This window comes from Nycticebus coucang, chromosome 6 (genome assembly GCF_027406575.1).
Source record: "Nycticebus coucang isolate mNycCou1 chromosome 6, mNycCou1.pri, whole genome shotgun sequence".
In the NCBI taxonomy this organism is placed as follows: Eukaryota; Metazoa; Chordata; class Mammalia; order Primates; family Lorisidae; genus Nycticebus; species Nycticebus coucang.
This window is the reverse complement of record NC_069785.1, coordinates 128,740,238-128,764,283: the sequence shown is the minus strand read 5'-3', so window position 1 is coordinate 128,764,283 and position 24,046 is coordinate 128,740,238. Positions and strand designations below refer to the sequence as shown.

At 50.7% G+C, this 24,046-nt stretch overlaps 1 protein-coding gene across 3 annotated transcripts in view; it reads left to right on the top strand.

The window, feature by feature from the left end:
* The window catches only part of PKNOX2 (PBX/knotted 1 homeobox 2), a 273,163-nt gene extending 251,128 nt beyond the window's left edge, over positions 1–22,035 (top strand). For all 3 annotated transcript variants that reach the window (XM_053594243.1, XM_053594244.1, XM_053594245.1), the window contains 5 exons: positions 91–188; positions 974–1,093; positions 17,962–18,038; positions 18,882–19,060; positions 20,013–22,035. In XM_053594243.1, the coding sequence (XP_053450218.1) occupies positions 91–188; positions 974–1,093; positions 17,962–18,038; positions 18,882–19,060; positions 20,013–20,236 (698 nt within the window). In that variant the 3' untranslated portion in view covers positions 20,237–22,035. The remainder of the gene's footprint in view (positions 1–90; positions 189–973; positions 1,094–17,961; positions 18,039–18,881; positions 19,061–20,012) is intronic.
* The last annotated feature ends 2,011 nt before the right edge of the window (positions 22,036–24,046 follow it).

The following is a 24,046-nucleotide window of genomic DNA, read 5'->3' as shown; positions in this document are numbered from 1 at the left end:
ATGTGAGTGCCCGGGAAATCCAAAACCCTGACTGCCCTCACTCCTATCCACCCCTATGGCAGGGGACCCAAAAACTGGTTGTCTCCTCAGGTGGAGCCTTATACCAACCGGTTACCATGGTAACCTCCCAGGGTCAGGTGGTCACCCAAGCAATCCCCCAGGGAGCCATCCAGATCCAGAACACACAGGTGAGTGTGTGTGTAGGTGTGTGCACACATGCATGGTGTGGGGCAGGGCAATCATGATTGCTTCTTACCTGCCAGGCACTTCTTACCCAAGCAATTCATTTCATCCTCATTATCTGTCTGAGAGGTATCGTTTCCCCCACTCTTCGGATAAGAAGCTGGGTCTTGCAAAGGTTTTATTAGCTCCTGGGATTTTGCTGCCTCCTGGGGTTACGTCAAAGGATCTTGCACTTCCTTCCCTTGCCTGGTCTCCGGACTGGGCCACTGTGTACCTCAGTGGCATAGAGTGCACACACAAAGGGGGAATAGAAAGGTCCGAGGTCAGAGGCCTGAGATCTGACCTCAACTCTGTGATCCTGGATAATTCACCTAACCTCTCTGAGCCTTGGAGTTCTTCTTGATGACAGGGGGGATTAATACAGACAGCACATGGCCCTGCCCACTCGCAGGGCTGCTGTGAGCTGATGGACAGGAAAGTGCTTTGCAAACTGTGAAGTACCACAGTAATACTAACCATGCTTAGGTAGCTTATAGCAAGTTCATATCCACTCTGCATGGCCCCGTTTCCTCTCCCACCCCCTTCCCACCCCTTGTCCTCCCCTGGCCGAGCCTCATCTCCTTTCTCAGAGGGGCTGGTGTTGGGCGAGAGGGAAGGGCGACCTCCCCTGGGCCCTGAAGAGGAACGGGGAAAGGGGTTGGCAGCTGCAGCCTGCTGTCACCATGGCAGCAGGTCCCTAGCCCAGCCTCACAGCCTGCTGATGCTGATTTTTTTTCCACGTGCCCTGAAGGTTAACCTTGACCTCACCTCCCTCCTGGACAATGAGGACAAGAAGTCCAAGAACAAACGAGGAGTGTTGCCCAAGCATGCCACCAATATAATGCGCTCTTGGCTCTTCCAGCATCTCATGGTGAGTGTGTGTGGCTGGGGCTGTGGAGTCATGGCGTGGGGCATGAATAACCCCCTGCATGGGCACCAGACTCTGCTGCCGTCTCAGAACCCTCAGAGGGTGAGGCCGCAGAGAGAGCTCCTCAGTGGGGATCCCCTCTAGAGGCCAGGCCAGGGGAGGCTTAAGTGGGACCGAACTGGGAAGTCTCTCTCTAGAAGCTGCTGCTCCACTGCCTCAGAAAGGTTGACAACAAATGAGGCGATGGGGACAGACATTCTGAAGACAGTCAAACACTGGGCAAGCGTTCGACATTGTTTCACGAACAGAGTTAGGTTCAGTGGCAGGGGGTTTGCTAACCAGGAGCCCCCCTCCTTCCCATAGCCACACCCCACGCACCCCCTCCCGTGGAAGAAGTGTTCACTCTCGGCCACAGCTTGAAGGGCTCAACGCCGGGGGAAGCAGCACAGTGCAGGCGAGGGTGGCTGAGAGCACTGACTCTGGTGGACCCGTCACCAGCTCAGCTCCAGACGCAGGAGGAAGGTTGCTTTCATAAGCCTCAGTTGCATTCTGTAGAATGGAGCACTGCCTCGGGTTTAGATGACGGTTTCTGCAGCGCCTGCTGTGTGCACAGGCTTGATAGTTATTGTATGTGTGTAGCATTAGCTGCAAAAGACAAGCCTTTGGTTGAATGTCAGGAAAGACTTCACAACTGTAATCCCCTAGGACCAGTTTCAAGGACTGTCACAATAAAGAAAAGAAGCCCCGTGATTGTACTGGTGCAGAGAGAGAGATCGGGGATGGGGCTGATCCTGTGGCCACTGGTGGGCTTCCAGCAGCTGGCAAGCTCCGCCTGGCACACCAGCATGTGTTTGTATAGCTCCAAGACAAACACCACGGGACTGTGACATGTGGGCTAGAAACCACGGGAAGAACCAGGAATGAGGGGAAATCCTTCTTCAGAGAGGAGAGAAATCAAACGGGGCTCAGAAAATAATCGGGCAATCAACGGCCCTTTATACGAAGTTCAAAAGCCCCTGGAAGCCAGGGGGGCCAGGCCTGGGCAGTGGTTCTCAGACCTTCGTGGTGACAGAGGAGTGACTGTGATCTCAGGGAGTCTGACTCAGAATGCTGGTCCCATGTACCCTGCGGACAGGAATTGCCCTGTGGCAACACACATGGGGCCAGAGCCCTGCATCACCCCCATGTGTCTACTCAGCTTTGGGGACTTGGGGTTGCCCAGTGCTTTGCTGAATGAGCACGTTTTGAAAACATTGTCTAGTTTGGACACCTAGAGTTTCAAACATAGAAAGCTAGTTTGGAGAGAAGAGGCTGAAAGGCTGAGGGTTGAGGTGAAGAGAGGAGGCTGAAGAGACCCCCAAGCCTAGGTGAGGAAGCCAGGGGACTGGGGGACCCTCCAGGCTTGGGTCTCTAAGGAACAGCTCCGAGGTAGTAGCTGGAGCTCCTGGTGGGGACGCCCGGGTATCCTGCCTGTTCTGGTTTCCCAAAGTGTCAAAGAGCTGATGAGCTCTGGTGGACTTGGTGGCCTCCTTAGCCCAGTGTCCATGCTGCAGCTCCCAGCTCACCCATGGCGGGAGGGGTACCCTGGGGACGATTCTGCCTTCCACACACTGACCTGTCACGACTGAGGTCAGAACAGCTTAGGCGCCTGCCTGCGGCTCCACTCACTGTGGTGGGCTGATGTCCAAGTATAGGGCTGTGAGTGTGGTTGAAAGTCATGGGCTCTTGAGGGAGCCAAGCCTGGGTTCACATCCAGGCTTTATCTCCTCTTTTTTTTTTTTTTTTGGAGACAGAGTCTCATTATGTCGCCCTCAGTAGAGTGCCGTGGCATCACAGCTCACAGCAACGTCTAACTCTTGGGCTTAAGCGATTCTCTTGCCTCAGCCTCCCAAGTAGCTGGGACTACAGGCGCCTGCCACAACGGCCAGCTATTTTTTTTGTTGTAGTTGTCACTGTTGCTTAGCTGGCACCAGCTGGATTCAAACCTGCCTGTCTCAGTATGTGGCTGGCACCATAACCACTGAACTACAGACGCCAAGCCTAGGCTTTACCTCTTGCTTATAACCCGGCCACAGTTTCTTCTTGCAAGGATTGTGAGGAAGTGATGAGAAGATTGCAAAGACTTGGCTCACTGGGGTGCTTCCTTCCCCCACGTCCCACCCTGTGCATTTTGGAAGACTGATGTGAACACACACGCAGCCTCATTTCTGAGGTGCAGAAAAGGCAAGTTATAAGACAAATTCCCTGTCCAGGAGCCGGGATGTCCAGGCCAGCACACCCTCACTGCCTCCCACCACCCCAGCCTGTGAACACCCGCTCAGCCATCTTCTGCCCCTCGCCTGCAACTCACCCTGACAATCTTCAGCCCGAGGCTCGGGGTTCGCCTGGCTCCGTCCATCCTGGCTGTGCCTGGGCTGTCACCTGGGACCTCAGTTCCCATCCTTCCTTTCCCTGCTTCCTTGTCACCTCCCTCCAGAGCTCGGGATCTTATCTTTCGGTTCCACGGTCACCTCCACCCCAGACTTGGGAAGGCAAGGTGAAGAGGGAGGAGAGAGCAGCTGAGCAGGAGCAGGAAGAAAGGGAGGACCCAGGGGCTCTGTGAAAAGGGCCCGGCACGGCGCAGCGGACTAGCCCAGAGCATGAGGAAGAGCTTCTGCCCACACTCCCCTGCCACCCTGCTGTCCCGTCCAGCCTGGGAGTGCACTCAGGGGCAGGTGCTGTTAGGAAACTACCGATCACTAGCAAAGTCCTCCCCCAGTCCCCCGTTAATGCCTCCCTCACAGCAGCCACGGGCCACAGAGTCAGAACTCGGGATGGGGGAGACGTCCAGGCTACTTCAGGGATACAAGCATACCATACCATCCTGCACATGACAAGTCTGGGCCACACAGCCAGGGCTGCACCAGAGCAGCCAGGATACCCATACATGTGGGGACACCCCCCCTCAAAAAAAAAGACCCAGACTCAGGAATGAGTCTATACAGACTCTTGGGAACTGGGCATAGTGGAGAGAAGACAGGCTTTGAAACCAGAAGATGAGAATGGAGGTCCTCCTACTAGCTGTGTGATTGCTCTGTTTCTTTGGGGGAAAAAAGCTAATACTTATTTCCCATGGCTATAAAAATGAAATGAGATAACATATATAAAGAGTCAGACCTGGCACATAGCACTTAAGAAATCACTTCCCTGCTGGGTGCAGTGGCTCGTGCCTATAATCCTAACACTCTGGGAGGCTGAGGCAGGAGGATTGCCTGAGCTCAGGAGTTTGAGACCAGCCTGAGCAAGAGGGAGAGCCCCCCCCCATCTTTACTAAAATTAGAAAAACCAGCCAGCCGTGTGGCAGGCACCTATACGCCTGGATACTTGGGAGGCTGAAGCAAGAAGATCTCTTGAGCCCAGGAGTTTGAAGTTGCTGTGAGCTGTGACATCATGGCCCTCTACCCAGGGTGACAGAGTGAGAGGCTGTCTCAAAAAAGAAGAGAGAGAAGGAATAACTTCCCTCTGAACTTTCTAGAACAGTGGGAAAAGTTTCTAGAACAAACTTTTGAGGCTGAGGCCCAAACTCTGTGAACCTTAGGTGGCTGATCTATTGTTTGATTTGTGACATCCCCTGATGACAGCCTCATTTGACCCTCAGCAGACTCTAATACGCGATGCTCCCCTCGTCTGTGTTTATCTGAGTAGCTGACTTACATCTCTGACTCTTGTACATTTCCTGAGAATAGGGTCACGCCTTATATTCTTCTGTGGGCCCTGCCTCATTCATTCCCAAAGTATACGCCTTTGCAAGAATTACTAGGTGTTCTTCCAAAAAGGAGTTTCACAATAAAATAAGTTAGAGAAAATCCAAGTTATACAAGATTTAGCCAGTTTATTTACTTCTTAGTGTGCTAGGGGCATGGGAATTTGCAAGGGGGGTGGGTAAGGAGTGACGCTCCTCTCAACTTACTGGACCACTTTAAATCTCACTTGCCGCGTTCATTGCTGCTCTGAGGAACAACTGTGAGGCTGTAGCTCTTGAAATACAATTGTGTGGGAACACCGTATTGGGCAGGTAATCTGTGCTCAGTTTTAGAAAAGAAAGAATAGAAACAGTATGAAGTTAGGACAAACCTCAATATGTATCAGAGATGTTCTTTTTTTTTTTGTAAAGATCAGAGTCTCACTTTATGGCCCTCTGTAGAGTGCCATGGCGTCACACAGCTCACAGCAACCTCCAACTCCTGGGCTTAGGCGATTCTCTTGCCTCAGCCTCCCAAGTATCTGGGACTACAGGCACCGGCCACAACGCCCAGCTATTTTTTTGTTGCAGTTCGGCCGGGGCTGGGTTTGAACCTGCCACCCTCGTATATGAGGCCAATGCCTTACCGACTGAGCCACAGGCGCTGCCCCAGAGATGTTCTTATATCCAGTGCAGTTGGGACAACTAAATTGTTGGTTGGGCGGCACCTGTGGCTCAGTGGGTAGGGTGCCAGCCCCACATACTGAAGGTTCGAACCCGGCCCCAGCCAAACTGCACCGAAAGAGTAGCCAAGCATTGTGGTGGGAGCCTGTAGTCTCAACTACTCAGGAGGCTTAGGCAAGAGAATCGCCTAAGTTCAGCAGTTGGAGGTTGCTGTGAGCTGTGATGCCACAGCACTCTACCAAGGGCGATAAAGTGAGACTCTGTCTCTAAAAAAAATAAAAATAAAAATAAAAAAATTTTGGTTGGGTAATGGGAAAACTTGGTTTAAAAAAAGGAACAACTATTCAAGAGATAATCATACTTTATAGACTCAATTGCTAATCTTTTGATATAGGGCCAAGGTATTTATCTGATTAATGTTCGTCATTTTACCTGCATATCCCATAATATTAACAGCCAGAAATCCCATTTTTATTTAAACTAGAAGAAGAACTTTGACATTGAGGAACTAATCTATCTGCAGGATCTTTCTGGATTTTCATTAGGTAGTCTGCTCCTTCATGTTTCTCTCATCTGATCCTAACTACTCAGCATTCTTAAGCAAATTTGGGTCTCAGGTCTTTCCAAACCTTTCTACTTAGTTTTCTTAGCAACAGTAAGTCCTTTTTTTGTGCTCATATTTCATTGGTTTGGAGACTCGTTCATTAATTGCCATAATTACAGTAATATTACAGTAGAGTTGTCATAAACCAGTCTGGATGCACGGCTGACGTCCAGATAAGCAGATAACTTGGCTGATAGACATCCTGCAAGGTGGTCTACTTATCTCAAGCATTCAGAGTCCTGCGGACAGAGGTTCTTACCGTCTACAGAGGAAATGGAGAGAGTGGTACGCAATGCAAACTCGGCTAAACAGAGATTGGCTATGAAAACTTCTATAGCAAATCTAGTTTTTCCTGTTACCTCCTTTCTCTCAGGCAGAAGTGAGCATCCTTTGATTCCTTTTGTCCTGCGCCTGAGGGTTCTTGTCATTTCCACTGTTCTAGCCACTGCTGAAATGTATTCAGATGACAGAAAGCTCCCCAGATGGAGGTGAAGTCCCAGAGCCTTTTTGCTGGTAGGCCACAGCGAGATTGGGATGGTTTCATCCATTAGCTGCTTGCTTCTGAGACCCTAAAGAACCAACATTTTCTTGCTGTTGTATTTTGGCTGAAAGAAGCTAAACCCTGCTGGAAGCAATCAGTCGTGGCAAACCCAGGTCGGGTTGAGAGATCTGGCAGAGGGTCCTCCCCGTGGAGGATGGAGAGGCACTGTTCTTCCTCCCCAACTTCTGGCCCACCCTCTCTGCTCCAGATCCCAGCATCATCCTGGCCTGCCCGGTGATCAGGTTCATGGTTATCCAGAAACATGACAGGTCACTGTACTGCTGCCATCCGAGGGAATGAGCAGCTTGACAGAATGTACTCTGTGTGAGAAGAGATCCCAGAGAGGAAACCAGGCCCCCATAGGCCCGTCCATCTGCAGTGTGCCAGCTTCTCTGCCACACCCTTGAATGTGGCACCTTAGTCAGCCCACACAACCTCTGCTGTTATCCTCATTAATGACAAAACTGTCACACAAGGAAGCTAACATTTCACAAGGTCCCACAGATGATAAGGTGGCATGGGATTTGAACCCAGATCAGCATAACCTGAGGCTCTAATCTCTTACCCACTCAGTTCTGTTGCCTCCACAGTAACAAAGAAACCACAGACATCTTCTGGCTCCCAAGCCAAGTCTAGGTATAGCAAAGGAAATGCCACCTCCCACTGAGCCACACGGCCCCATCCTGGAAAGGTGGAGGAATGGAGAATACCCAGCCTCGGCTTTCAGACCTCACGGTGACACTGCCATCACATCCATCAGCCTGGTGTGGCATCCAGCTGCGCTGTGCTATCCACCACCCAGCCAGGAGGAGCCGAGGGCCCTGCTCCAGTGCCCTGGTGTGACTCTGCTCTAGTCACAAAAGCTGAGTGCACAAAAGCACCCAGGGGCTTCTCTGCATGACTTATAAAATTGAAACGTAATTCACATACCATAAAATTTACTATTTTAAACTGTATGATTCAGTGGCTTTTACTATATTTACGAAGTGTTGCAATCATCATTGCCATCTAATTCCAGAATATTTTCATCACAGTAATCCCGTACCCATCAGCCCTCGCTCCCCAGCTCTTAGCAGCCACCAATCCACTGTCTATCTCCAAGGTTTGGCCTGTCCCATACCTGTCCCACGAATGGGAATCTACCACATGTGGACTTTTTGCCTGGCTTCTTTCACATAACGTAATGTTGTCCAGGTTCATCCACGTCCTGGCTGGTGTCAGTCCTTTGTTTTGCGATTGAATAATATTCCACGGCATGAATAAGCCACATTTTGTTTATTCATTCATCAGCTGATGGATGTTTGTGTTGTTAACACCTTTTGACTTGTAAGTATTGATGCCATGAAGATTGGCGTCCTTCACATGATTCTGAGCCTGTCATTGTCTTAGAAACTCTCTGTGAGGTTCCCAGTTATGCTCCCCACAGCCCTAGAGCCTCACACGAAGGGCTGATTCCAACAAAGGGGAACAGAGTTGTTGCCTCCCTGGGGACAGCTTGTGCCCTGCACAGGCCCCTGGCCACAGTGGGTGTGCGGGGGTGAAATCTGTCCGGTTGCCTTTGCGCCTTGGTGCTGGCTTTAGTCACTCAGCATTCTTCGCCTGCCTTGCCCCCTTCCTTTGCAGAGCGCTGTGTTAAGTGCGGAAGGAATTACAGTCGGTCCTCTGTAGCTGTAAGTTCTGCATCCATGGATTCAACCAACCACTGAAATATTCAAAATATTCAAAAAGAAAAAGTGGATGGTTGCATCTCTGTGCCAAACATGTTATGTGTTCGGTATATGACAGACTCTTTTCTTGTCATTAGTCCCTAAACAATACAGAATAACACTATTTACATAGAATTTACACCATATTAGGAATTATAAGTAATCGAGAGGTGATTTAAAGTGTACAGAAGGAAGTGTGTAGCTTATATGCAAATACTGCCCCATTTTATATCAGAGACTGGAGCACTCATGTATTTTGGTATCCACGAGGGTTCCTGAAACCAGTCCCCCGTGGATACCGAGGGGGGTTTAGATCTATTCCTGTCAAGTGCTCATTAACAGGATTCACCTGCACACCTGACCTGGGAGCTATATGGTCCCTGGAAAGGACCCAGCACCTAGTGGCAGGACCTGGGTTTGAATTTCATTACCACTTCTACCTACCCTGGGGGCCTGGGATGAGTTGTTCAAGCTGGTTAAGCCTCAGTTTCCTGAGCTGTAAAATGGGAATAGCAACACGTAGCTCACAGGGTTGCTATGAGAACAGAGTAACATGATGGGTGTGAGGGTGCTATATACAGGCGCTATTGCTATGCATGCCTTTTGGAGATCCTATAATCTGCCCTGCCGAGAAAAGTCTTGAAACTTTTGGGAAATCTTTGGAGGAAACTAAGAACTCCTGAAAAAGCAAGGGAATGGCTCAGGGAGACTGGCTTTTCTCGTTCCAGAATATCTTACCTGCTATCAGTACTTTTGCTTTTAATTTCCTTATACTGACATTCTACCAACCGGGGACCCATTTTAAACTATCCAATCCCTGTAAAATGTGATGCCTAACAGAGGCTATGAGGCCATTGTTTATTTACAGCTTAATAGAAATTAGTTCAAAAGCTTGACTTTCTGCTCCCACCCAGCTAAGATCGGCTCTGTGGGAAGAATGCCAGGGCTTGTTGGTGGGAGAAGATGAAGATGAGGACACTTTTAAACACAGCATTTTGAGAAACCCAGCCAGGATGGAGTGCCAGAGGAGAAGTTTCTAGCATACATGTCCCGATCTGTCTTGATAACCTGACAAAAAGCTTTGTTTATACCATCATGAACATAGTTTCAGGGGGGTTGACCCTGAAGGGCGAGGGGCCAGAGACCTCAGACTCAGAGTGCTGACTGTGGGGTGACACACGGATCTAGGGAGCCAAGAACAGGACACAGCAAGGAGAGGCTGAGCGTCCCCACTCATCGATCTCAGAGTTCTACTAGGGCTAGTTCTGCCCCCTGAAAGCAGAGAAAGGAGAAAGGTCTCTTGCTTGTACTTAAATCTGTGGACCCCTCTCCACTTGAATACAGACTCTTAACCAAACTGGCCTTTGGGACCAGCCAGAAAAAATAACATGTTTCTATGGGAGAATGTGATCTAAGTTACATATAACATATCTTATTCACTAACTTCCAAGTTTCAGGCATGAGACATGATTTCAGCACTCAGGAGGCTGATAATTTAATTGGGGGAATAAATTCTACCACAGAAAGCAAAAGAGGTCTGCCCATGATGTAACCAAATCTGAGCACACAAACAAACACTCTAGGGGTTCAAGAACAGGGAACCAGGCTCGGCGCCTGTAGCTCAAGCGGCTAAGGCACCAGCCACACACTCCAGAGCTGGTGGATTTGAATCCAGCCCAGGCCTGCCAAACAACAATGACAACTACAACCAAAAAATAGCCAGGCATTGTGGTGGGTGCCTGTAGTCCCAGCTACTTGGGAGGCTGAGGCAAGAGAATCACTTAAGCCCAGGAGTTGAAGTTTGCTGTGAGCTGTGATGCTACAGCACTCTACCCAGGGCAAGAGCTTGAGGCTCTGTCTCAAAAAAAAAAAAAAAAGAACAGGGAACCAATATAGGTGAGAGGAGCTTGACCATCTGTGCTGATCAGGAGAGAGTGTCCAGGCCTGAGCATCAGATTGCAAAAGCACCTTTGACAGTCGTGTCCAGGAAAGGGCAGCCAGGTTGGGAAGATGTTTGTCCCAGTGACTCTGGCAGGAAGTGTGCCATATGAGAGGTGGTTAAGGGACTGGGGATGTTTGGCTGCAGAAAAGAAAGCTTGGGCAGGCTACTCCTTCAGGGCAACGTGGTGTATATGTGGGGCAGACCTGATATTGGTCCAAACTCTACTTTTTACTTACTATATGGCCTTGAACAGGTTAATGAACTTCTTTGATATGGATTTCCTGCTCATAAAATGGAGATAGGAATGCCTATCTCCAAGATGAAGAATATGGTCAATAATATGTTTGCACAGTACCTGGCAGGTGGTCCAGGGCAGAGGGAGAGTGGTGAGAGAGAGGCACAGGGGTGTGAATCCCAGCTCTCATCTGCCCTTTGCTATTTGTGTCAGTATAACTGGGGCCAGTTTTTTAACTCCTCTGAGTTCAGTTTCCTCATGTGTGATATGAGAATAACAATAACGTAACTTCGCAGGGGCTTGGGAATTCAATGAGAACATATCACCTACTTTCACAGAATATGCTACATCTTGTCGGTGATCAACTAAAGTTAGCCATAAACGGTAGGCATCCCCTATTGGGATGAGATGTGAGTCAGTACTGATATTGGAGGACTCTCTGGATGAGCAGGAAGGCAGGGGCAAGTTCAACAGAAAGACTCTCCCAACCATCAAAGCAAAGGGCTGTGCACTGTGTGGAGGTGGCACTGCAGGGCCGAATGTCACACCTTTTTCAGGATGACACACATAGAAGAGATTGTAAACCCACGGGGCTGCCCTAGACTCTCTGCCCTAGACCTGCCAAACCACGCCGAGGGCAGAGGCTGCCACTGTCTCTGCACATCTGTTCTTTATTTGGATCCACTGTCTGAAAAGTGCTGGTGTGAAGGGCTCCTGTCTTGTGGAAGAGGCTGGACACAGGGACTTGAGAGCTCTGGGCAGTGTCGAGATGTTGGTTTACAGGACTTGGTTGGAGGAGCCAGCATTTTGGCCAGGCCTTGTAGTATGACAATGATTTAGGACTGGATAGGAAGAGAAGGAGGGGTCATTTTTGGATGACAGTTATTTCCCAGATGATCATAAATCCTTCTGTGATTCTTGCTGACCAAAGGGAATGACCCTCCCTCTAATCTGTTGTGATCATGAAATCCTCTTCACCCCGTATCTTCCCTTGGAGCCTGGGGACTCACATGGTCCCTTGTCATGGCCATGACTCTTTTTACTGTCGATGCTACCGAGGACCTGGAGGGCCTTGGTGTAAGGGACATCAGGAAGTTGGAAGTCAAGCCATTTGGGTTTGGGCTGCTTTCACCTCTTTGTGCCAGGCCTCGGAGTCCTGCCTGTGATGTGAGAGCATTTTCTCCCTCACATCCTTTGCAGTAGGGATGTAGATTGAAGCTGCCCTCTGACCCCCTAGGAAGAAGGAGAGTGTTGGGGGTATGCCCTGGTGTAGCTGCAGTCCTGGGTGTATGTCTCATTGCAGTGAGTCTCAGACTGAGCCTGTTGACAACAGGTGCATCAGCTGCAGGATTGGGTGGATGAGCTGAGAAAGAGAATGTGGGAGGGCTCTGGGGTGCGCCGGGCACATAGGACACACCCCCTGGAGCCTGCAGCTCTGACACTGCACCTGATTTACAACCTCACAGCATCCCCTGAGATACCTGAGACCCAGGTTAGGAGAAAACGCCCCCATCATAGTGCACAGGGGCTATGGTAGTCCCAGAGCATGCTAGAAATAAAAGTGTTAGCAAAAAGGGGCGTATTTGTACACACACCGAAGGGGCTGCTGGGAGGCTCCTGCCATCTGCCAAGAAACAAGAAACCTGTGGCTTCTTCAGAGCCATGTGCATCGAGCCACAGATTTACAGATTTATTTTCTTTGTTTTATTATTTATTTAACAAACACTAGACACTATTCTAAGTACCTTCAAAAACTAAGTCACTTAATTCCTATAACAATCTTGAGGCAGGTGAAATTATTTCTGCCATTTTATAGAAAAGGAAGCCAATAACTTATCCAAGGTTATCAAGCTGGTGAGAAGAGGACGGAATCTAAACCCAGGCCATCTGGCTCTGGAGCCCATGTTCTCAGCTGCTCCCCACAGTACTGTCGCCAAGACCCCTTTAGGGAGGTGACCAGTATACCTGAATGAACTTTTAAGTACCCTCTTTTCCTCCTCCACAACCCCTCAGGTTTCATTCAATAATCAATTGCAGGAGCAGTTTCCCCCCCACAGGAAATGGTGAGAAGTCCAAGTTACCTCACATTCACTCAACAGGTACATACACGTGCTAAACACGTCCTGTGCGCCAGGCCTGCTGAGGCAGGAGTGAAGAGAAAGATACGGTCCTGTTCTCAAAACACTTGCACCCTGTCTATGGGGATGACGGATTTACTAAGCAGATCGCCCCGTAGTGTGAGGACCCCTGGGCTGGGCATCTGAATGGGCTCAGCTTAAGGAGGCGTGGGGCTGGGGGTGGCTGGAAGAAGCAGTCTGGCTGGCATTGGGCAGGATGGATTGAAATAGAAGCCAGAGGGAGAGAGAATAGTTTTGAAATTGCAGGAAGGTGAAGAATGGGAGAGGAGTCGGTTTTCACAATGGAAAGCTATACAGCCGTGAAAAATGAATAGCTGCGGCTGCACAGAACAAAAGTGAATGAATGATTCCATTTACGTGAAGGTCAAAAATCAGGCAAAACTAAGCCAACACATTTAAGGATGTAACACAGAGAGAAAAACCACAAAGAGCAGCAAGAAAGCATAAAATTCAGGTGAGCTTTGGGGAGGTGATTCGCAAAGAGTAGAAGGGGGCTCCCAGGAGGTGCTGGTTTTTCCTAATTTTTGACCTGGGGGCAGAGGTTATATGGATCTTTGCTTTGTGATAATATGTGAAGCTATACATTTTATGCACAATTTTAAGGGGGTGAGGGGTAAAAACAAGAAAGAAAATAAAAGAATGGTTTGAATGAGGGCAAATTACAGTCAAAAGAGAGATCCCTTGGGTGACCGTAAGTGCTTCTTTGCCATCCAAAAGGCTTAGATTTTTCCCATTTTAGCACCTCTTGAAATCAGGGTGCACCCCACCCTAAATGGCATTTTAGATGAGATGGACTGTGGTCATTTCAGGGTCCCTGACAGTGCTGGCTGCCTCTCTCTGGGTGGCCCCTGGCCCTCCTAGAGGGGCACAATGCCCACAGATTGGTGACCTGCAGACTGCAGCCCAGTGGTTGTCAGGAGTGAAGACCAGGGAAGAAGGGTGTGCTGGACTGCTGGGGGAGGCAGGAGGGGGCGTGGACACTCACTGATCTGAGCCAGACTCCCAGCCCACTGCACCCATGGCAGTGAAGGGTCTGCTGACATCAACAGGCTGAGACTGGCCGTGTGCTATGGCCCTTGGTGACCTGGCTGTCGCATGGTGAGAGCTGCATGGTGAAGGACGATCTCCCAGGCTGTGTGTGAAGAGAAGTGGCCAGGGGCCTATGAACCAGCACCAGCTCAACTTCCTTCTTACCAGGCCTGGCAGAACTCACCCTTCCAACTGTAACATGTCCTCGGCATCAACTTTTCACCAGATGAGACTTGCACTAAAGGAGTTGTCCGGGAGAGGTAGGAAAGAGTTCAGGTTAGAATTCAAAGGAAGTTCCTAATGGCAGCTGTGGGGCTATGAAACACCTACTTAGTTCCTTTCTCTGGAGACCTCGAATATTCAACTAAGTGACATCTGGGACGCGCCGGCACATTGTACAGGACGAATTAACAGCACACACGCGTTTCTCCTGCATTATCTCATTAAACCATCCCCCAAATCCAAGAGTTGGCATTTTTTTGCTATTTTCATTTTAAGCCAAGGAAGCTGTGGATAAAAGACATAAAATGACAAGCTGTCAAGGTCACGCGGCTACTGAGTGGGGGCCAAGACTTGACCCCAACTGCAAAGGCTCTTCTGCACCGGGCAGCGCTGTCTGCTTGTATGAAGCTTCAGGCTGTGCCTGAGAATGATCTACCAGTTTCTGGACTGTCCTGAACTCTTTTCTAAGGAAGAATTGTCTATTTGCAGAGAGCTACCATTTGGGCCCTTCCCTCCAACTCCAGTGGCGTTCCTCCCTACAATGATTAGAGAGCAGCTACCGTGGCTTGGTGGTTTACCATGATCTCATCTGATTCCTCTTCCCGTCCTTGGCCCCAAGTCTTTTCAATTGTGCTAAAAAAGTAGCACTGACCCAATCGCGGTCTGTCCAGGAGCCAGGACTATTTTGACTCTGTCCTTAAGAATCATGCGGTCTGAGGTGTGTATGAGCTGGACGGCTCCCACGAGCACTCACATGCCATGCCAGGAATGTTCTGGCCGACACACCTGTTCTCCAGGCTGGTCTAAATGCTGCTCCCCCACAGCCTCCACCACGTGCCTCCTGAAATACTGGTTCCAGGAGGGCTAGGAGGTGGGGACATGGGCTAGGGATTGGGAGGGATTTATATCCTTATTCACAAGAGAATAAGCAGCCTGTGCTTGGCAACACTGCCTCTTGTAGCTCTCCACTAGAGGGGAGCACGGCCATTGAGTGTTCGTGACGTCCACCTGGAATGAGGGCCGTACCAGAAGCCTCCTTAGAGACGACAGACATTAACCTTCCAAGAAGGCTGGAGGGTTTCCCACTAAAGGCTGGAGGGCCTTTACTGGTGGGAGAGATTTTCATCCAACTGGTTTAAATGTAAGTCCCAGTGCAACCTTCCTGGAAGGCCCATCCCCTGCTCTACTAGAATGGCTTAGTCATTCTTCAAAGTCCAACCAAAGTCCCCCTCCTGATGGACTTCCTTCTATACCACCAAAGGGTACTTAGCATGACTTTCCTTTATTTTTATTTTTTTTGGTTTTTGGCCAGGGCTAGGTTTGAACCCGCCACCTCTGGTATATGGGGCTGACACCCTACTCCTTGAGCCACAGGCGCCGCCCAGCATGACTTCCCTGTAAGAGAGGGTTTCTCCGTACATTTTTTTCCTTTCCATCTATGCTGTGAGCTCTTAACTTCAGATGTTGTTCACTGCCAGCACCCAAGATGCAGCAGATAACCAGCTTTTATGGGTTGATGTAACAGCTTGTTCAGAAAAGCCAGCCTTGCTCTGCTCAGGAAACAAGTGTGAGTCTCCTTCTTGCATTAATTCCCTTGTCTGTTCCCGACATGATCATTGAACACTAACTTCTTTGCCTGTCACTGGTCTGGATGCTGGAGATAAACAATGTCTAATAAGACGCAGGGTCCCTGCCCAAGGGCAGTGCAGGGCCTAGTAGGGGGACATATCTCACCAGCAAGCGGACAGAAAGCAACCATTCAGAAGCAGCAGCAACTAGCTTTGCCTCCAGGAGCTGGGAAAGGGCTCCCTGAGGGTCGGATGTGTGACGGGTCTTCATAGAAGCTCAGAGAAGCCTGCCACAGAACAGTGGGAGAAAGAGCCTTCCCGCAGAGGGGCCGGCATGTGCAAAGGCATCAACGCATGAAAGAGCCTGGTGGGGCCCAAATCACCATATTTTTGCCATAGTTTGTCCACACACCAGCTGGTCATGGACAAGGAGGCTGCTTGGCTCCTTCCCATGAATGGGGAGGCTGGAACTCCATGGGGCTACGGCTGGGGTGTGAGCACTATCCTGTCCCCAGAAGATGTCAGAACTCCCAGAGTCCCTGCCTTTCTGCCCCTTGGGCCTGCTGTCTCTCCCCTGGTTCCCTCTGCTTCTTCCCAATTAGAATGAAATTGGCTCCTGTAACACTGATGTGCTTTCCTTTTTGTTAGAATCTTAATGTATGACTCACTAGTCCCAGCTGCCCTGGCATGGCGATCAGGGTCAGAGGTGTGAATTAAAACAACGCATGACCCTGATTGCCTCAGTCAGGGGGTCCTGAGGCAGCTAAAGAGATCACTCCCCTTTGTCACTGATAATGAGCGTACCACCAAGGCTGCTGATCTCAAACTCCTTCCTTAGAGAGCTTTAAGCACCTTGCTGACACCACGAGACAGTCGTAGTATGAAGAGCTACCTTCTATTGAGCACTTTACAAGTATAATTTATTTATTAGGTTTTTTCTTTTTTTGAGACAGAGTCTCACTATGTTGCCCTCAATAGAGTGCTATGGAGTCACAGCTCACAGCAACCTCAAACTCTTGGGCTCAAGCGATTCTCTTGCCTCAGTCTCCCGAGTTGGGACTACAGATGCCCATCACAATGCCCAGCTATTTTTCGGTTGTAGTTGTCATTGTTGGTTAGCTGTCCCCGACTGGGCTTGAACCCTCCAGTCTCAGTGTATGTGGCTGGCACCCTGCTCACCGAGCTACAGGCCCTGAGCCTTTATTAGGTGGTTTTATGATGTATGGTTAAATGACATTCCCATGATATCTCGTCCAGACATGATAAAGCCAGATTGTGGGTCCCAGTATCCAGGGGTTTAGATGGCCCAAGCACAGCTTTCTAATAGCACTCCAATCAAAAGGGATGGTGCTGGCCTGAGGATGCTGAATGGATTGGTCCTCTGCCCAAAGAGCTCCCAAACCTTCCCTAGCTTCCAGGATGAAACTCTGACCCATTCGGACCCACTGAGTGCCAGGCACTGTGCTGAGGCCTGAGAAAGACCCAGAGATGCATGGACTTGGTCATCGCTTGGCTCACCGTCCAGTGGGGTCAGGACTGTCTTCCCACTGCCACCCCAAACCTTCTCCTTCCTTAACGTGACCTGTTCAGTCTTCCCTACCACTCTGGACAGCAGGCATTTCTTGTCCTCCTAAGCCTCTGTGGTGCTCATCACCAACCATGGCATCTAATGCTTGCTGTTTGCTTTCTTGGACTCAGCAGGCATCTGCCATGTGTATGTGAAGGCACTAGGGGGCGTGAAATCTCTATGCACTGGTGCCCTCCTGAGGCAGGGTCTGAGCGAGGGAGACATACGTAATCACTGCACAAACTGGAGTGTGCCTGGGCACTGGTGGGACCTGAACGGCTCATTCCCCCACCCTCACTCCATCTTAGAAAGTGATATCATGAAGTAATGGGAGAAAGACTAGACCCACATCCATCTGGGTGACACTGGAGAAGTCATTTGGTTTCTTCATCTGCAAAGTGTGAATAACAATACGGGACCTGTCTGTCTCGCAAAGTTTTAACCACGTGCTTTATTAAATGAAATTAAGTACATGCCAGCATCGTACAGGCTATAAAGTACTATACAGGTAGTGCTTAGCACTGTATTTCTCTTCTCTCTCCTAGGAAGGCCTAGTGTAAATCTGGGCATGTAGTAAATATTCAGTAAATATCAGTTAATTTAAATTGAATTGATTTAGTCACCCACCTACACAATCCTAACACTGACAATGTCTGTCCTGCCTGCTGGGGCTGGCGGGGAGGACCAGGTAAGAAGGATGTGCCTTGGAAGCTGTCAGTGGCCAAGGGCCGGGTGGCCCTGAGTGTGGTGTCTTGGGTGTAGGCAGCCTGCCTCTGAGCCTTAGCTCCATGCTCTTTGGGGAGCAAACATTACACTTTCCCCTCTTTGGGATGGTGCCATGCCATGGGCACAGCCTCCTGGGGTACCAGGCTACCTGTGTCCAGCCCTCATTCGCCCTTCACCTCTCATTTCAGCACCCCTACCCCACGGAGGATGAGAAGAGGCAGATCGCAGCCCAGACCAACCTCACCCTCCTGCAAGTAAATAACTGGTGAGTTAGTATCACCTGCTCAAAGGCTCTCAGATCCAAGGGCCACGAGCTTGCCAGGGGAACACATAGCAGGGAAAGGAGACTGGAATGCTGGGCTCTGCCTCAGTCTCAGCCCAGTGTTCCATGCCAATCCTCTGGTTTGAGCTAGAAGCAGAAACCCGTTATCAGCACTGGCACCTGTAGCTTCATCTGCAGCCTCTTGGCGCCCTCTGCTGGGATATTGTGTCAGGCACATCCTTGGCGGCTTCTTCCTGAACAGAAAACTCAACCTCACCTAAGCACCCAGCCCACCTGCGTGGTGGAGACAGGAACACCTGCACCTGTGGACTGGAGGGCGGGGCACCTCACCAGGGGTCATCTGGTCTACCCCACCCCATGTGAACTAGAACTGAAACGTTCTGCAAAGCTGGGAGTGGGAGGAAGGAGGAAGAGTTGCCGTTCCAAACCCACAGAGGTCTCAGCTTTCCCCTTCTCTGGGGAACCAGCTCTGGCTGGGTGACAGCAGGCCTCAGAGTGGGGGCCCCTGGTCTGCGCCCTCAACCTCTGGAGAGAAGTCAGAGGTTGGTGTCTATGACTATCACTCTTCCCTCTGTTCAGTCCTGGCAGGCATTGAGTTGGGATTTCTGACCCCTCCTCATCTACCCTGGGGTGGCCAAGCCCCAGGTGATTTCATGAACTTCTCAAGCCCCGGGGCCTTCTCCTTGCTGGGCTTTTTAGGTCCTGAGTCGGAAGCCCAGTCTGTTCCATATAATGCAGTCTGGAGACAGATTATCTCTCTCTGCCTGTCCCCCCAGTGCCACCCAGGTGGTGACTAACCAGGTCTCTGCGTTCGCCCCTGGGCAGGTTCATCAACGCCCGGAGGCGCATCCTGCAGCCCATGCTGGATGCCAGCAACCCAGACCCTGCCCCCAAAGCCAAGAAGATCAAGTCTCAGCACCGGCCCACCCAAAGATTCTGGCCCAACTCCATTGCTGCGGGGGTCCTGCAGCAGCAGGGTGGTGGCCCGGGGACAAACCCCGATGGTAAGAACTGGGGCTGGGTGCACCCTAGGTGGAGGCTGGCGGGGGCTTCTGGAACTCACACTTCACAAAAATCCAAGGGCTGACTGTCTACGCAAATGGGCCCCAGTCACTGCTCTGACCCCATCAAAGCCTTCCAAGACAAGATGTTTCTGTACATATTTTAACAAGCCAAAAGCAACTCACAAAGACAAGGGAAAGGCGGTGGTCATCCCCTGCTCACACCCACGCCCACCCAAGCTCCCTAGCAGCAGTGTCTTCACAGCACCCCAGGAGCCAAGGCCATCTATAAATACCAAGGCAGGCAGCTGGCTTGTGAACGAGCCCAGGAAGAGCTCTGTTTCCCCAGCCTCCCTGTCACACCCCCATATACAGTCTTCTAATTACCAGTCGCCTAATGCACAATGAATAATTCAAAGAGCCAGACATTTTATAGCTTGGCATGTGAAGATAGCAGTGTGTGGGAAGAGAGGTGGCAGTGTGCATGTGTGCGTGTGCGTGCGTGTATGCGGGTGCACGGTTCTGATATGATGGGCCATCATCTCAACAGGTAGAGTGGAAACACTTGCGGGGGTTGGGCCAACCTGGGAAGAATCCTAACTCTGTCATTGTTGACTGTATTGCCTTGAGCTAACTAGTGACTTAACTGTCTGAGACTCAGTTTCCACCTCTTTAGAATGAGGATAATAATACCTGCCTTATAGAAGTGCTAGCAAGTCAAAAGCACTTAACATTTCTACGTAGAAAATGTGCGGTGAATGGGAGCTGGGAGTGTTGCTTCCCTGGGTAGGGCAGGGGAAGCTGGCTGAGGAATGCATGGGAGGCTTCATACCAAGGAGTCTCCCAGCTTAGGCTTGGGCTGCCTGAGCAAGGAGCTCTCCACCCTGTGAGCCAGCCATTCCATCCTATCTCACAGAGCCCCACATCACCCAGACCCATGCCTTCTCTCATGCAGGCTCCATCAACTTGGACAACCTACAGTCCCTGTCCTCAGACAATGCCACCATGGCCATGCAGCAGGCAATGATGGCCGCACATGACGACTCATTGGATGGCACAGAAGAGGATGAGGATGAGATGGAAGAAGAGGAGGAAGAGGAGCTGGAGGAGGAGGCCGATGAGCTGCAGACGACGAATGTCAGCGACCTGGGCTTGGAACACAGTGACTCCCTGGAGTAGCCAGGCAGCCCAGACGCACTGACCACCAAGCAGGAGAGGAGCATTGTCGGGAGGGCTTCAGGGTGGGGGGGAAGGGGATACGGGTAGGCAGCACCAAGGGAGTTGGGCCCTCGCTTCCCAAAATCAGCAGCTTGAAGTACAGAGGAGACACCCTGTTCCTTCCCCACCACCAGGCTTCCGTGAGCACCCCAGCCCACTGCCCTGGAACCACAGAGGACTCTGTTTGGCAGGGCCAGTCAAGCAGCCTGCATGGAAAGACAGGAGAGATGTCTGGACTCACCACATCTCTGAGGACAGATGGCAACCATGGGCCCCACCCGAGGACTTGCGTTGCTCACAAGCCCTGCCCTGTGCGGTGGATCCGTGCTGTTTACAGAGGGGGCCTTTGCGGGGGGACAGACTTAGGAGGAAGCTCCTCTGATAGACATTCAAGGGCAGGAAGGAGCTGTCTCTGGGCACAGCACTGTGGACTTGGGCAAAGGGATGGCGGCCGGCAGAGCATCCTTCACTCCATCATGGAAATGGATTATAAGCTGGTGGCTCAGCCTGCAGGAGGATAAGAGGAGTCCCTTCATCTGGCATGGCTCCAGGAGCCAAAGAAATGACAGACCCTAGGCCAGGAGCCATATCAAGGTGACCCTGTACAGAACTCAGCTCCTGTAACAGGACAGGGGTGTCCCACCCTAGATGTTCCTGCCCTCAGATGGAGCTCCTTAGATGTTCCACCCCCTTCAGGGCCTGCAGAGAGGGTGGAGCCAGGCTAGCCGGGAATCCTTCCACTATCCAGAGGCCGCCCCTCTGCCCCAGGTGGGCTCCGTCAGCCTCCAGCCTCCCTTCTTCATTCTATCCTTCAGAGAAGGCAGAACATTGCAAAGAAGCATCTAGCCCACAGGGAAGCCAGGGGTTGGAGAAGGTGCTACAACCCTGTTCCCATCAATATCCAAATGTGAGGGAGGGTCCAGAGAGATGGCACCCTGGAGCCTGGGGGGTGCCTCACCCCATCCGCCTTGCTGTTCCCCACTCCACCACCCACAGCACTGCAGGAGTGGGGGCTCCCGGGAGGAGGCCGCAGCTTTCTACTCTCTGCCCTGTCATACCCTCTCACCTCAACTTCCAGAACCCCCTCCTGGCACCCCCCCCCCAGCCTACCCAACCCCCTCTCACCCCTATGGCTGTGAATGACAGGACTGACCACACGTGTGTTTTTCATTGGGTTTAATTTAAGGGACATGCGGTTTCATTTGTAAATTGTGCATTAGCCATCTCCTTCAGTGGCAGGATGTGAGTGGCTACCTGCCTCACGTGGAGGGGACCCTCTGGCTCTCTGGGGCCTCCCCTCCTTCACCTGGTTGGGTGGAGCAAAAGGACAGTCGCTTTCCTGAGGTCTCCCTGAAATGAATGTATTTCTCCCCCAAAAGAGCTGATATTTAATGTTTTAATAGGGATTTTTGAGAAACAAATAACCTTATTTATAATCTGGGTGATCCAATCATTTTTTATTCCCTTTTGATGCCATAGGTCAAGGAAAGTCTAGCTTTTTTGCGTGAGACTTTTGCAATGTGCGGTGGGGTAAATGCATTTCCTCTTCTGGTTTATTTTCCTTGTTGAAACACACACACCCCCTTCCACTGACCACCCTGACCGGGGTCCCCAACACAGGCACACCCGCACACACGTGCCCACCTTTCTTCCTCCCAGCCCCCTTCACCTGCCTAATGTTATGCAACCTCCTTCTGATGTATCCACCAAACCAGTACTGAATGTGGCCGAGAAGTTTTCAGTAAATCTTATTACCTACCATGATTCTGGTGCGCAATTCTCTTTCTCTATTGCTGCTGTAGGGGTTCCTTGCTCTTTTAGTGGGACCCTGGGCCAGACAAAATTTGAAGGCCTCCCCATACACCTGACTACCCAGGGAGGGGCACAAGGCAGGTGGGCTTCCTGGCTGACTTCAGTTGACCCATCTGGAGAGAAAGACCAGCCAAGCTTGGTGTATTTACCTGGTGTGAGGGCAGCTATTAAGTCAGAAATGAGAAGACAAGACAGGAGAATCTCTCTACCGCCCTCTCCTGGCGATTCCTCCACCACCATGGAGGGCACGGAATTTAGTCCCTCTCTTCCAGCACACTCTGCCTCCCACAAAGGGCATTGCTTTGCCATCTCCATCCTAGGTCCTGAGGGTCATCATCCTGGAAGCTGGTGCTTCCATGGTCCCACCCCCAGCTGCCTCATGACCCTTTCCCTATCCTGCAGGTGAAAAGTCCAAGGAACTGGGAGAGAGAGTCTGTCTTGATTGATGCTTTGAATGCTAACCTGGGGGGAGAGGAGGTTGCCCTTGAATCCCAGGGTCAGCGCTGTCATCCCTGGGCAAGAAGCAATTCTCTATCTGCCCACAGAAGGGAGAGGCAAGTGTTTGTGCACCTGGGCACTGTTACTGAGATGTCTAGGGCATCTGTTTATAAGCAGGAGGGAGCTTCTGGTTCACGTTCACAAAGGCTGGAGAGTTTGCACTTACCGGTGGATCCCCTGTGACCAGGCGGAAGATGGCGAGGGGCAGTCAGACCAGCAAAATGGACCCCAACCAGCTCTGATGGAGCTCCCTGAGTCACTGCTCTCCCAGAGCCTGCCCCCCATTATCACAGGAGAGGGTTCTGCCTCCTTTCTAGACACCCTCTCTAGGCAGATGGAGAAAGTCTCAAGATCCACAAGAAGATGATACTCTAGAATCTCACCTCCCAGAGTGGGAAGACTATGGTCTTTTATTTTTTTTTTTTTGTTATTTATTTTTATTTTTATTTATTTATTTATTTTTGTAGAGACAGAGTTTCACTTTATTGCCCTCTGTAGAGTGCTGTGGCGTCACACAGCTCACAGCAACCTCCAACTCCTGGGCTTAGGCGATTCTCTTGCCTCAGCCTCCCGAGTAGCTGGGACTACAGGTGCTCACCATGGCGCCCGGCTATTTTTTTGTTGCAGTTTGGCTGGGGCTGGGTTTGAACCTACCACCCTCGGTATATGGGACCCACGCCCTGCCCACTGAGCCACAGGCGCCACCAGACTACGGTCTTTTAAAGCAGCGTTCCCAAGGAACACACTGTGAAAAAGTATGATCCCCCCAAAATCGTGCTCAAATTAGTCTAAGGTTAGCTGCATGTTCTAATTTGTGACTGGAATTTCATAATGTGCATTGGAGTACTAAAGGCTGAGGAATCCTGCAGGAAAGAAGTCTGTTTAACTTTGTTTCAGATGCTCCCAGATTTACTTGACCTCCAGCACCTTTTCAAGTAATTCAAGCTATTTCCAGTACTCCACAAAATACATTTTAGGTAGCACAACAGAAAGAAATTACTGACTGGCCCCGTCCCTGCCTCTCTCACCCCCTGGTAAGTTTCTCTATCAAGTTTTGCCATCTTTCAACCACGCTGCCAACTGAAAAGGGGTTTCTAAATGGTTCAGAATGTGAGTGGTTGTGTTTTGAGAAAACGGCACACTTTCTCTGTGTATGACCCTAATGCCACCCAACCCAAGGAGAAGATAAGCCGTATTCCTGTGGAAATACGAGCAATGGGACAAAGTGGGGGGCGGGGTAGGGGAAGTCTTCCTTTTACCCCCAAATGGAACTGATATCAGGGCCCTGGAAACCCTAAAGACTAACTTCTGTCCCCAACTCCAGCCCACCAGGAAAGGCCTCTTGGTTTGCAGATTCTGCTTGTGGGAATGGGTGGCCTGACCAAGGAGCCTGGGAGCCTGGCCTGACCAAGGAGCCTCTTTCCCTGCTGCCTTGCAGAGCAAAGACCCTGTCACACGGCA